We start from the raw sequence: 13,617 nt of genomic DNA on the forward strand, positions 1-13,617 counted from the left end.
TGAGTATAGAGGGGGTCTTTCCTGCCATTGTGTTCTCCAGAATTCCTCCGGCTGTGGGATATTGTGGAGAAAGCCTCTGTCCATCGTCTTAGCAGGAAATTTCTGCCGGCCAGGGATTTGATTAATGACTGCATTGTTGGTCAGGTCTGCAGAGGAGACATTGCTCTGTTCTGCTCCACGTGTTTCAGTTCTCTTTACATTTCTGGTCTGATTTTGACCCACTATTGCAGTTTTTTTGTTTTTTTTTAAGGTGCTGCCACTATCTATAATCCTAAAATACTCAAATCCTCAATGCATCAAACTGACAGATAATCACAAATTGTCTTTCTGCCTTTATGTAACGACTCTCTTCTTGCTATCATATCCCATATCTTGTTTTATCCGTGGAGCACGGTGCTGTATAAATAGACTCTGCACACTCTATAGTAAACACTCGGTAAAACAAGGTGACCAGTCAGCCAAATTAGACATGGATTTAGCAGGAAGGAGAGGTGTATTTATGTTGCAAAGGTGGCTGTAATATTTTGTACACTCACTGTGGGTATTTTTATGCTTCCTTGTACAGATAACACAGCCGACATCATGGTGAAACAGGGCCCGTTCAGCCTGGATGACCCCAAGGATTACAATGTGGCTGTGAACATTAGTGACGGAGGACAACCCATCCAGAGTAAAATTACCAAACTGGCAATCATGGTCTGTATGTGTTTTTCTGTGTGTGAGTAGTGTACTAAACTGCTCGAGATTATTTCAGCACAGAAAACTTAAAATAATTTCACAGATGACTTGGCAGATTTATTTTAAATAATCTTGTATTTAATCAAATGTACCGATTTCAACACAGTAAAACTCAGACTATCTTATCACGTGCAGTGATTAATCCATAGTTTAGGTGGACATACTGTAAAGAAACACTGCTCGATTGATCAGTTCATTTCACTAACTGACTGACTGACTGAGTGAGTGACTGTTTGTGCTACCCCATGTAGTCGTGCCGCTGTGATGCCAGGCGTTTTCCCACGCATTGCAAAGCCAGTGCTCGGAGGATGTCAGTGAGTGTCCACGCCCTGATAGCCATTCTGCTCTGCATACTAACCATACTGGGTAGGTTCAAGTTCAGTTTTTTTCTTTCTTTCTTTCCTTCCCTTTCTTCATTTCCTCCTGTTCTTCTTTTCTTCTTTCACAGTCTCCATTTTTGGTGGAAACGTTCATTGCTTCGCAGTACTTCTCAGATATCACCTGCAGGGTTTTCGTTATGGTGGAGATAATCTTTTTTTACCCCTTGCTCTTCCCCACGAGTGCCTGAAGAACTTTTTTTTTTTCTGTGGTTTTTCATCTTCAAGAGCACCTCAAACGGGAACTTTTTTTTTTTTTTTTTTACATCGTAGTGTTTACAGGTGTTTGAGAGTACTACTGCAAATGTGAAAAAAGCTGTGGCCGTGGAGTTAGAAAGAAGTGGACGTACCAGACCTCTGTAGCCGGCTCCCCATCTCTGCTTGAGGCTAGCAGCTCCGTGCTACATCAGTAATGTAGGCGCCAGGCTTTGACAAGGAATAAGATAAAAAAGACGATATCTCTTGTTCTGTTGCTGCATTTTTTTAAAACTCCATCGTGAGTCTGCCAATGTTAGATAGGAGTGTAATGCTAAATGGGTGCAGTACTCTTTTAAGGATACCTGGATTTACTGCATGTGAGACTGCTTTTCCAACTAGCCTCTGCATCTATTTGCATGCTAAATAGCCAAATCTTGTTATACTTATCCTGTGCCTGTTTATGTTTGGAAGTGAGAAGGTGAAACACATAATTCCCAGCATCTGTGCATCCATCAAAATGGGAAAACCGTAGATACACGTAATAAATTTTGGATGGTTTTAGAAATGTTCAGGTTTAAATAACTAACATAAACATAATGGATGATTCTGAGGAATATGATTTACATCCATTTCCGTTTACAGCGCCACTGCATGAATTAGAGTGATATTCATACGGCACAGCAAAAAGTATAGCTGTGGAGAGCAGGGTGTTGGATGAGTGTGTAACTCATCGCTTTCCAGGTTCCAGGTTCACATCCTGTCTGAAGATAATCCTCGTCTTTTTTCCGTATTTAACCATACACCAAACAAGTGTCTTTGCTGTGTAAACGTAACCAAATCATAAAAATAATGCTGCTGCAACGCAAAGATATTGTAGCGATAATAAATAGACCAGTGAACATTTAAAAACATCACCGCTGAACATTTTCCACGATTTTGCAGAATCGTTAAAAATCGATACTGTGTTTGGCTTGTGAGACAACAACACTGTGACTGATGTAGAAGCAGAAAGTTAACTGCAGCTGAAAATCTTCCATTCGCTGACCTCCAGGGGTTCTATTTAATTTCTCACCTTCAGTGATGTAGAAGTGTGCTCCAGGGTGTGCCGGCACACCGTGACGCCCCTGCTGGGTGTGGTTCGAGCTGCAGCGCGGCACACTCCTGATCACACCCGTCATTAACGCTGGGTGTGGTCAGTGGTGAGAGAGGCGACTCTTGAAACTTTGGACCACAGAGGGCGGTGAAAAACTGCTTTTCAATTTGTTTTTAAAGTCGCCCGTTAGAAGTGTTTTAAAAACAGAATCTCCCGTTAATTGTGTGTGGTTCAACCTATGTTTATTTTTTGTGGTTGGAGGTAGGAAATCTGTTGGAAGTAAGCAAATCTGAAACACAACCAAAAACAAGTATAGTCCAAACAAGTGGGAAAAATAAAATGCATCACTTCCTGTGTGGCTCAGAGTTTGTTTATGCTTTATCAAACTCTAGTATATGGGCATTTGTGAAAGGTTTGGTATAGAGAGCTGAAAAAACAGACATGAATTGATTTTTTACTTGGTTGTTTTACAGTCTGTTAGCAAACAGGTGCAAAAGACTTTTATTCTCTGAGAGGAAATCACGAGGACAGCCTCAACGGTAGATGCCCAAAGCCAGCGCTGAGCCACTGGAACATGTGCACAGAGTCACTTGCCCTTGCTTTGCGATAAATAAGATTTGTGTTTTGCGGGGAACTTTTCCCCTCCTGGTATTGTTGGTTTTATGAATAATGCAGTGGCGGATGTGGAAATAAAGCCTACGGTCGTGAGCTCAATATTCTCTTTGATACCCTCGCTCCCTGTTCCCTCTTTTTTTTTTTCTGGGGAAAAAGAGACAGTTGTCATGTCGGATGAGTGGCATGCTGGAGATTGTTGGCTAAACAAGAGGGATCTGGGATGAGAAGTGCTGAGGAAGAAAGGGAAGGAGAAGAAGAGCTTAAAGATAAAGAGGGACGGAGGCGGAGTGACAGATGGAAAAAACTTTTATCTAGGCTTAGATAGGGGAGGCGGAGAGGGTTGAAACAGGCAGACAAACGAGAGGCAAGTGAGACAGGGAGCTGAGGTGGAATGAGACCAACTGAGTGACAGAGCGAGACAGAAAGAGGTTAAAGAAGAGAGACGCCAAAGAGGAGAATTGTGGGAAAAGCAGCAGAAGAATAGGAGTGGTAATGAGGAGAGTTTATCAGCTCTTTAGGTGCCGTCTGCTTATCAAACACTACCAAACACTCAACCTATTAACTATTAATACACTCCTTCACTATCGTGCGTTTTCCCCCCAGTTTTTTCCTTCATCTCTCTTTTCCTCTTTCGCTTTCCCTCTGGGTCTCTCTGCCTCCCTCTCTTCCCCTTTCCCTCTCTGTTTCTCTTTATCAAACACCCCCAACACAGGCCAGATTAACTATTTAATGCACTTGTCATTATCTGCCAGGCCCAAAGCAATTTACCGTGCTCCCCATTCACAGACGCATTTTCTCACAAGAAGTCGGGTTTGACACACCGAAAGACATTTTCTCTCAGTCGTTTTTCTACAAAGAAAAGGGCTTCGTCTTTTTTTTCTCTTTTCTCCTTCCTCTAAGTCTGATATCTCCAGAGCTTATTAAACTGCGGAGCATGTGTTGTAAAAGATTAATCTGTTGGTTTCCCATGCAAACTTAAATTAGACCCGCTCGCCCTCAACTAAAAAGCATGGATAATGCTGCCCGTCTGCTGAGAGAGAAAGAGGTTCATATCGGGACTGAGACTCAACGCCTAATCTAATGTCAAATGTATCCTCCGTCTCCTCCTCCGCTCCTCATCTGTCTTCTTTTTTGAATTCCTCAGCCATGATTTGTTGTTTTTCTTCCACTTCGTCCATCCCTCAGTGGTTGGCTGCTCTCCTTAATTTGTTTCTCCTCTCTTTTTATTCTTCCTACTCTTCCTTTCTTTTTGCTTCCTTGTCCCCATTCCTCCCCTCTTTAGCTCAAATGCAGAACGTAAGCAAGAAAAACTCTACTCAGTTTCTCTCAACCTACTTTCTTATTTGCTAAGTTTAGACAAAATAAATGCCACAAAGGCACTGCAAGATTACTATTTGAACCAGGTGTAATCATAAGGTGTAAGTCTGTATTTCATCACTCCTCTTTAGTTCTTTTCAGTGCCTTTCCCAGTTTCACCATTCTCTTTCCAGTTATGCTTGGAACACACATTACTACAACTGGGTCAGTTGTAGTTGAGCAGTACAACTAATCAGACGAAAGGTAGACCGAGTCAGTTTCAGTGTGGAATCACTGTGGTTAGCCGGGAGATAAAATCATAGACATTCTGGTGTGGGAGGGTTGCTATCCGTCATTCCCAATAAAGATTCTTTCAAACAGGTTGAACCTCTATGACTTGAGTCAAGACTGTTCTTGCTGCACTGTGGTAGAAAGTTTTACATCATCATTTTCCCTCAGTTTCTTTCCCTAATCTGCAGAAATTTTGGATAAATCGATCAGGCAAAGTGTTTTTGATTAATGTCCATTTCTGTGTTGGTACAGTGTCACGCGATAATTCGAATTTTCACGGGATTGCAGGCCATGTGGCTCTAATCAAGGTCTAGCTGTCGCCCAGAGTATTTTCTCTTCATGTACTCAGTCGTTCAGCCTGTGCTCCATTCTGAATGGTGGTGAGGTTGATGTAGTTGTGTGTAAATTTGAGGTGTTTTTCCACCTTTTTATGCAACATCTTGAACAAGGCCTCAAAATTATGACAAAAGTCATAATTCCTGCTGTGAGAGGCCTTTGTCATTTGAACATAAACAAATGATTGTTTTTGCATCTTCTAATGATCTAGTAATCCATTTTCTCTCTTTCTCAGTTGTTTATTCCTTCGTCGTCTGCCGGGTCCAACCTTCCTTCCCTTTCCTTTCTTTCTCATCCCCCTCCACCTTGTTTTTTCATACTCGTTTCAGCTTCCCTTCCTGTATTTCCTGAGTCTTTCTTCCTGTTTCTTGTGCTCCCTTCTCTTTCTCTCGTTGTGCAGAGCCAGTGTCTGTCTTTCTCTGGCTGAGTAGATTCATTTGAGGTTCTGATGCTCGGGGCAAACGTCTCAGACACCTTAAACCATCCGCTCCTCATTTATTCCCCCATTCTTGCGCTGTTTTCTAGTCTCTTGTTAGTGCTCCACTTTCCTCACTTGTTTCCTGCCCCCATCCTTATTCTGTTTTGGTTTTTCTGGCCTCATTTTCTCTCATGTTTTTAAATTCTTCAAAAACTGTTGGCATAATAATCTGTCTGTTCTTCTGTGGATGTCTTCAATTTTTATCAATCCGTTTTAATTCCATTAACAGATGAGGCATACAACAGAGGGATTTTACATTTGAAATCATTTATATATGGCCTGAATATGTGAATTTATTCTCTTCATCTTCTTATTCCTGAGGTTGTGGTTTCCTAGACTGCCTTTTGACAATTTTAATCTTCCAAAACCAGACCTCACACAGACATAACTTGAGGTCTGGGGAATATTCATCTGCAACTTTTGTATTTTTCAGTGGATTTTTGATTTGCGGCACTGGCTGTCAGTCGCTGCCCATTAACGCTGTCATGCTCATTTGTGTTAAACCTCTTTTGTCTTAAATAAGTAAAGAATTTCAACGTCATATTAACTTGTTTCAGATGCTGATGAATGCGCTGTCAAAGAGTATTCAACCTCAGCAAAACGTGAGAATGAATATAATCCAAATGAACTTTCCTCTGCTGTGCTTTTCAGTTATAGTGATCCTGTTTGTGATGAGGAAACGCTACCAGAAGGATTCTCTGGCCAGTATGAAGAACAGCGGGGAGATCCATGAGCAGCTGGTCACATATGACGAGGAGGGAGGAGGAGAGATGGACACTAATGGGTATGGCCACAAGAAAAACTAACACTACTGTTCTGCTTTTACTATATTGCACGCTTCATGTTTCATAGAAAGTCATACACTGTATTAACTCTCCCCATCTGCAATATTTATATTCTTTTCTGTATCCTTCAATTTGCTGACCCAGTTTACCCAACAGAAATCATTAAAGTTTAATCTAATCTGAATCTAATCTATATACAGTCGGGTCCAAAAATCTGAGCTGGAAAGTGGTCTCAGACTTTTGGACCCCACTTTATATTTAAATAGTATCAAAACCATACATAATCCTATATACTATCCATATTAACTGCACCATATGCTGTCAAAAGGATGCCGATGGCTTGCGTAAAATAGCAAACAACCCCAAGTTGCACAAAAAAACCCAGAGCAGTCGAGACAAGCAGGGGAACGTAAACTGAATTTATTACTACTGACATTTCTGTTCTCAGACAATTAAATATGTGCTAGATTGAGGGCTTTTTGAATGACTTTTATGTTTCAGAAGAATAAAATCTTCCTCTCTAGTTGTGAGATAGGATTAAATATTATATCATTTTAGGTTATGTTTTTATTTCCTCTGATAGCACTGTTTCAGGTTTGATTGTATTTCAAAGTTCAGCGTGGTTTTTGACATCACATCACTGATATATTTATTTAATTTTGAATAAGATCAACTCAGCTCATAGCCCCATGATCGCATTGTTAGATGAGGAGTTAACCAGCTCTCAGTTTACTAATATACAGTATTCCTCCCTCTCTTTTAGCTACGATGTCTCAATCCTCACTTCTGCTTGCCACGACGGCTCCCTGCTTCGCCACCCGGACCACCACCCCCGCCCCCCTCTCTATGCCATGGTGCAGAAACCCCCTCAACCCACCGCATGTAAGGGCGACATGGCGGCGATGATCGAGGTGAAGAAAGACGAGGCCGACCACGACAGAGACGGCTTCCCGTACGACACCCTCCACATCTACGGCTACGAGGGACCCGAGTCTTTAGCCGGAAGCCTCAGCTCCCTGGAAAGTTCCTCCAGCGCTTCGAACTTGGATTACGACTTCTTGAATGACTGGGGGCCAAGGTTCAGGACCCTGGCTGAGCTGTACGGAGTGGATGGACCCAACTATCACAATCAATACTGATGGAGAGCGTCTGCTAACAAGCATACATGATGCCAAAACACACACACACACACACACACACACACACACACACACACACGTGTAAAACAGCCATAAAAATACACTCGCAAATTGCCAAAAGCATGCAGGAAATGTACACGTTCACACACGTAGAACCAGGCTTTCATGCTGTCCATTTTGTCTCTGGAAAAGGAGCTTTGATCTAGCAGAGAACCAGTTCTCCAAAAGACTTCTCCAGCTTCTGAAAACAGAATCAGGGCGCTCTCGTTTCCAGTGTAACATCAACTAACTTTTGTTATCAAATGTAATTCAATGAATCCATTAGTTTGTTGAGCCTCCTCAGTCCATTCACCTCTAGTCACTAAATAGAACTTCATTTAACTCCAGGAAGCTCCATCAAGTTGAATTAAGGTTTTTTTGAGACATCTCTCTCTCATTTCCCTTTTTTTTTTTTTTTTTTTTTGTGGTGACATGTTGCCCTTTGCCTCCACCAAGGAGATTTTTAAAGTAACACCAAGACATGACGCCATTGGAGAAAGCTCCAAAGATGTTCAAGAAGGTTTATTGTTGGTGAAAGTGTGAGGATGCATTTTATTCCAACACAGTGTTGTGATGTTTGACATCACAGTCATTTTATTCCACCTGCAAAGATCTGAGAGTCCAAACAGATGAAACTCCACAGCAGGCTTTAGCCAATCAAAGTTCATCATGGATAATTGATGGGATAATCAGTCACTGCTGGCCAGCGATGTTATTCAATAATTCGAATTCTTTGTTTTTCGCATTTGATTCTTGTCTCAGCTCTCATATGCAGCACTATTTTGAGTCCCCTTTTCTCACCAATGACTTTGTTAACATACAAAAAGCATTGCTTGTAAAAGTTTATATCCTGATCTGTTTGTACCCTGTCTCTGTTAAAATTGCTCCTTTCTATGGGCTGACATTCATTTACATATACACCTAGCATTTCCGCATATCTCTTAATATAGAAAAAACTAAATTTGGACGTCTAAAAAATGGACGCAATGCCTACATTTACCACAAAAGACAACATTAAAAAGTCTGCATAGTCTTGTATCCAGTTGTCATTCTTTGGATTTGTCATTATGAGCTAATTTTAGTGATTAATATTCTAACATAAATGGAATTTGGTTATTTCCGTCTTGCTGGGGATTCAAAATTTGCATGTCAAAGCAGCTCATTGTTGATTTGAAATTTTTTGCCATACTTCTTTTTCTGTTTTCCACATCTTTTTGTTGTATCGACAACCTGTAATCTCTTTGAACTATGAAGTTTTTTATCTTTTAAACATCTGACAAAGGGGCCACAAACACAGCGAGGACAAGGACAATTTTATTGATTGGATTTGTAAATAGGATCGCTTGAGGGGTTTATTGTTTGAGGTGACAAACTTTTGAGCAGCCGCAAGAGTTTTAACTCAAAATAGTTTGATCACAGCGAGATTCTAGCTGCGTTTTCTTCATCTGAAATACAAAAAAAGGACCATCTTTAAGGAAAGTCCAACTGTGAAAAACCCAAACTGTTCATTAGTCTGTGATGTCCAGAGGGTGTTTTGTGATACGCCCGCTTAATTACTAATCTACTGATCTACGCCATTTCCCTTAAAGCCGTCTTGCAGCAAGTCTTGAGGTGACATCAGCTGTTTTACCAGTTACCAGCAGAGTTATGAAAAAGTTCAGATAAGGCGCTTCAAAAGTTCCTTATGTTTTATTATTGTTGCAGTTTTTTCAAAATGGAAATCTTCAAAAAAAAAAAAAAAAATTTTCCTTTGTGTGTTTTCTGAAACCAACAATCTGGTATGAATGAGGAGTCATTTTGCCCATTTTCCAAATTATCTGCTGCTCTAAGACGAGAAAGAACAATAGACAGACAGAGAGAAAGGAAATGGCACTGCCGCTCAGACAGAACTACAGTGTGTTCCCAGATTTTATTTGACAGAACCCATCATCACAGTTATTGTTGACATGAAAGCCCAATTCTCAGAGGCCTACTACAACAAAAGTCATTCAGACAACTCAGGAAACACCAAGTGGCAAAAGCAGCTAGTTGGGCAGCTGTGATGGCTCTGAAGTGACTCGAATAACTTTAACCTCTCATCCTTCGTGGCTACTGTCAGGTCATAAAAGTCTTTAATACAAAATTTGACAATCTCTAGGTCGTTTTTAGCATTTTTTTTAAGTCTGATTCTGAAACAAAAAATCAGTGGACCAGTCATGCATAAAGTAAGCTTGGACCCTTTTACTGACTTGGAACTATTCATTAGCTGTAGTTGGTGCTACTCAACAATAAGGCAAGCTTACAAAGGCTTTCTTATTTATCATTTTTAGTATTGTGTTTATTTTTGTTTGACAAGGGATTCAAAGATGATAATTAGAAAAATAGCTGCCAAAACTGCCAGATTTTGTTGATTGATGGATAGATTGACTAGCTGTTTCAGCTCTCTAGTGGGTTACCTTCCTATCCTTCCAGAGATCATTTTCCTAAATCATTTGGTTTGCCAGGTCGTTAGCGACCTTTGGTGGGTCTATATTATATCCTCTGATAATGTGGAGGATATGCGGTCTCTTTGCTTTTTATTTGCTCTTCAGGCAATCAGGAACAACCACTCCCAGGGACCATTTGATCCCCAGCCTTCTGGGAGGAGGACTGTAGAGCGTCCAGCCAGGAACCATTTATCAATGACTCACTTGCAATCAAACAGCAACTACAGACATTTTAGCTTCTGGAGACAAATGATGGATTCATCGGTTACACAGAAAGCCATATATAAAGGGAAAAGGCCACTAAATGTAGTGACAACTATAAAATCAGTTTGCCTGATTATAAAATGGTGCCCATTCCCATTAAAATAGTCTAGTTGACGTAACAATATTTGAATATATTGTTGTAACTACTCTGCTGAAAACAAAGTCACACAGCTACATGTCTATGGGACATTAATTCCAGTGTAGAAGATTTGGTTTATTTATGCTCCTGTTTATTCTGTTTTGTTTGGACTTGAGCTTGTTTCCTTAAAACTCTCGCCTGCTTGGAATTCCATCTGATAAATGGATACAATAGCTGGAAACCCTCTCTGTGCTTTCCTGTTGGGTTCACATATATACTCAGAGCAGCCTGTTCCTCCACCTCACTCTCAATCTTTCTGTCGTTCTCCTGCTCGCCTTGTTTGCCTCACCAAATCTTCCCCGCGCTGTCCTTCTCCCTCCGTCCTCTAATCAGCTAAACCAAACAGTGAACTCAACTTCCTGTCCATCTGGGGTATTGTGCCCGCCCCTTCCTTTCTGTGTTATCTCTCTCGTGAGCCAACACATTGTGCTCACTTCCTTTTAGCCCGGCCTGGGAAACAACCTTGGAGAGGAAAAGGGAGCGAGAGGCAGGGAGAAACATGGGATGAGGCTGGGGGTTAACAAGACAGACAGATGAAAAGAACAATGTAGCGCAGTGATGAGTTTTCCAGCTGAGCAGAAACACTTCAGAGCATAAGATGTGTGTGATGAAACGCTGAGACACATCACACGCGCAAGTGGAGTTAACATCCTGTTACCCTGGCATCTTTATAAAGCAATGTTGATGAATTCTTTTTCAGAAATCAATATAAATGACCAACAGCTGAATCTTGAAATTTAGCAAAAAGTGGCGGCAAAGGAAATTTATTATTTGAAAATTTGAAAAACTTTTAGCCGTTTGTTTATGGCTCTTATGTTATCATTGTTACATTTTTTATAGGTTTGCACTGATGATTTCATTTCAATCACAAGTAAGCCATTGTTATTCTTTTGTTTTAAAAAATGTATTAAGTCTTGTGATAGCTCGTTTTACTGCTGAAGACATTTCCAAAATCAAATCCAAATCACAGATGATTTTTAACTGGTTTTAAAAACCATAACTCCATTCATTTAACAAATAATGGTTTACTTTTCTGGCTGCCAACTTTGTTTGAGTCTGAGAGTGAGACACACCTTGAGAGCAGAGTTAAAATTTTACTTCACTGTACAGTGGAGGAAATACTTTTTTGGGTCATTTTCGACCTCTTGCTCTCAAGGAAACAATATTCAATGTTTTGGGTTTTTTTTGTATTTGTGTATTATCACCATTGTCGTAATTACGGGTTTTATTTTTAAAAACTGGTTATGTAAACGAAAAAAGAAAAAAGAAAAAAAAAAAAGGATGTTAAAATCAGCAGCCTGTAGCAGACGTATGTGCTCTGTTATCTTCTCTCCTAACAGCAATAAGTGTTTGGGTGTATTTAGGATGAAAAAAAATCTGAGACGGATGGTTCCAGAACTCTTAAAAACTGACAGCACACATTAACCACATTCATAGAATACATCAATCATGAAACACATTTGATGAAAACCAAATTGTGAAGCATGGGTTCAGACCAGGATTAATGTGAGTCCTATTCAAAAGTGTCATGTATGTTTCTGTTGTGTGCGCTGGCAACATAATGACCTGGACGCATTGTTGGGGAATGAAAGGGAAATTTGTTTCTTTCAGCCCAACTTGTAAAACAGGCTTATTTGAGGCTGACCTTTTACTTCAGTCATTTCTAGATATTTATGTTCTTTTTTTTTTCTTCTCCACAACGCCTCATCAGATATTGAAAAACATTACTGAATTCGTGAGGAATCCCGTATTGCCAAACACTATGGGATTATCTCCCACATCCGATATGGAACAGTGATACCATTTTGTAAGGCTGAGTTATTTAATACCCTTAAAGGTGCCATATTTTAATTCATTTAGATTTGTTGGCCATCAGTAGTTGTGTGAGAGCATTTGTCTCCGCTATAAAACGGAGAATAACTTTGGATTCAAACAAAAAAAAAAAATCTCTCAGGTTGGGATCCAGGCACAAAAAAAACTAAGTTGTTCACCTTTATGTCAACAAACAAACTCCCCATATATATCAATATACTGGTTAAAAAAAAACAAAAACACATCTTTAAGTGATTTAACTGTAATTTCATCTGTGTATCCCACGTGTTATTAAGGGAGCGTACTTGAGTGACATGTATATAAAAAAAAAAATGTGCCTAATAGTGATTTTTCTCTTGCCTCACCTTGTTTAATTTTTTTCATTTTTAACTTTTTTTTTGCCTCAATTATGAAATTTAGAAGATGTTAAACTTGATACAATCTCTTTTTATTGCTGTAAAAAGTGACAATAGGTTCATTTTCTACGAACAAAAGAGAGCAGTGTGTGATGGACAAATGACTGCCCGAGTGAACATGTGATTTTCTGTTTATGTTTCCACTTGTGTGTGTGTGTGTGTGTGTGTGTGTGTGCTTGCAACTGTACCCATGTACATACACACAAATTAGTGTCAAACCAATAAAAATTAACAGCCACATAGATATACATTTTTTTCTGGTGTAAATACAATAAGGTTCTTCAAGGGAGCAACATGTGCCTTTATTCTTTAAAAAAAAAAAATACTGTAATTCATTTTTTGATGGTGAACACAATGTTTTCTATATTGTTTTTATGGTGTATAGCAACTACTTTTTATTACCTGACATTTTTGTAAGTGTAGAATAAAAATAAACACTCAAATATGTTTTCTTGTCCTGTGATCAGTGTTCTGAAGTTCTGCTACAGTTAGCAAAGAAACTACACTTCTGTTTGGTGTTTTCTTTATGAATCAAAATAGCAGCCAAAAAGTGAGCTTGTACTCATAAAAAAAAAAAAAAAATTAATTTATGAGTATATCATTATATATATTATTATATTATAATTCTATGGTCATGAGAACAGTATACACATGGAAAATGTTCTTTTTTCCAAAGCTAAGGAGGACAACTAAAAAGAAAAGGGTGGAAAATGTATATTTAAAAAGTAAAGATATTCAATTACTAAAACGTGTAACAGAGTTATGATCATAAATCCGTTTTCGGGCGTTTTAAACTTGGTTGAGAAATATTGACATCATGTGTTTTTAATGACAAAGTCATCCCTCAGGCCCATAAAAGGGAGAAGGTGGAATTTCCTGATATAAGCCAACAATGGGTTGGGTCAGGTACATGATTTGTAGCAGATTTTCACTAAGAAACTATAGTTTGAGTGTTGACATGGATCTGAAAAAATGTATACATTATGAGCCAGTTTTTATACAGTCCGTTTTTTTTATATATCAGATTCCATGTTGTGAAGATCAGCTCCGTTCCTGCGTAAAATGATCCAGTATGTCAAATGTTACACATTGTGAGGTAGTGTCAGGAAAACTCTGATCTCCAACACCTTGATCTC

The 13,617-nt window shown here is 39.4% G+C and overlaps 1 protein-coding gene across 2 annotated transcripts in view; it reads left to right on the forward strand.

The window, feature by feature from the left end:
• Positions 1-12,900, forward strand: part of cdh5 (cadherin 5) — a 36,370-nt gene extending 23,470 nt beyond the window's left edge. Inside the window, exons 12-15 of one of the 2 annotated variants that reach the window (XM_040139770.1) lie at positions 566-696; positions 990-1,104; positions 6,074-6,206; positions 6,971-7,346. In XM_040139770.1, the coding sequence (XP_039995704.1) occupies positions 566-696; positions 990-1,104; positions 6,074-6,206; positions 6,971-7,346 (755 nt within the window). Of the gene's footprint in view, positions 1-565; positions 697-989; positions 1,105-6,073; positions 6,207-6,970 lie in introns of both variants that reach the window. The other variant, XM_040139771.1, reaches the window with a different exon arrangement.
• Positions 12,901-13,617: the final 717 nt, after the last annotated feature.

Source organism: Xiphias gladius, chromosome 11 (assembly GCF_016859285.1).
Source record: "Xiphias gladius isolate SHS-SW01 ecotype Sanya breed wild chromosome 11, ASM1685928v1, whole genome shotgun sequence".
Classification (NCBI taxonomy): domain Eukaryota; kingdom Metazoa; phylum Chordata; class Actinopteri; order Istiophoriformes; family Xiphiidae; genus Xiphias; species Xiphias gladius.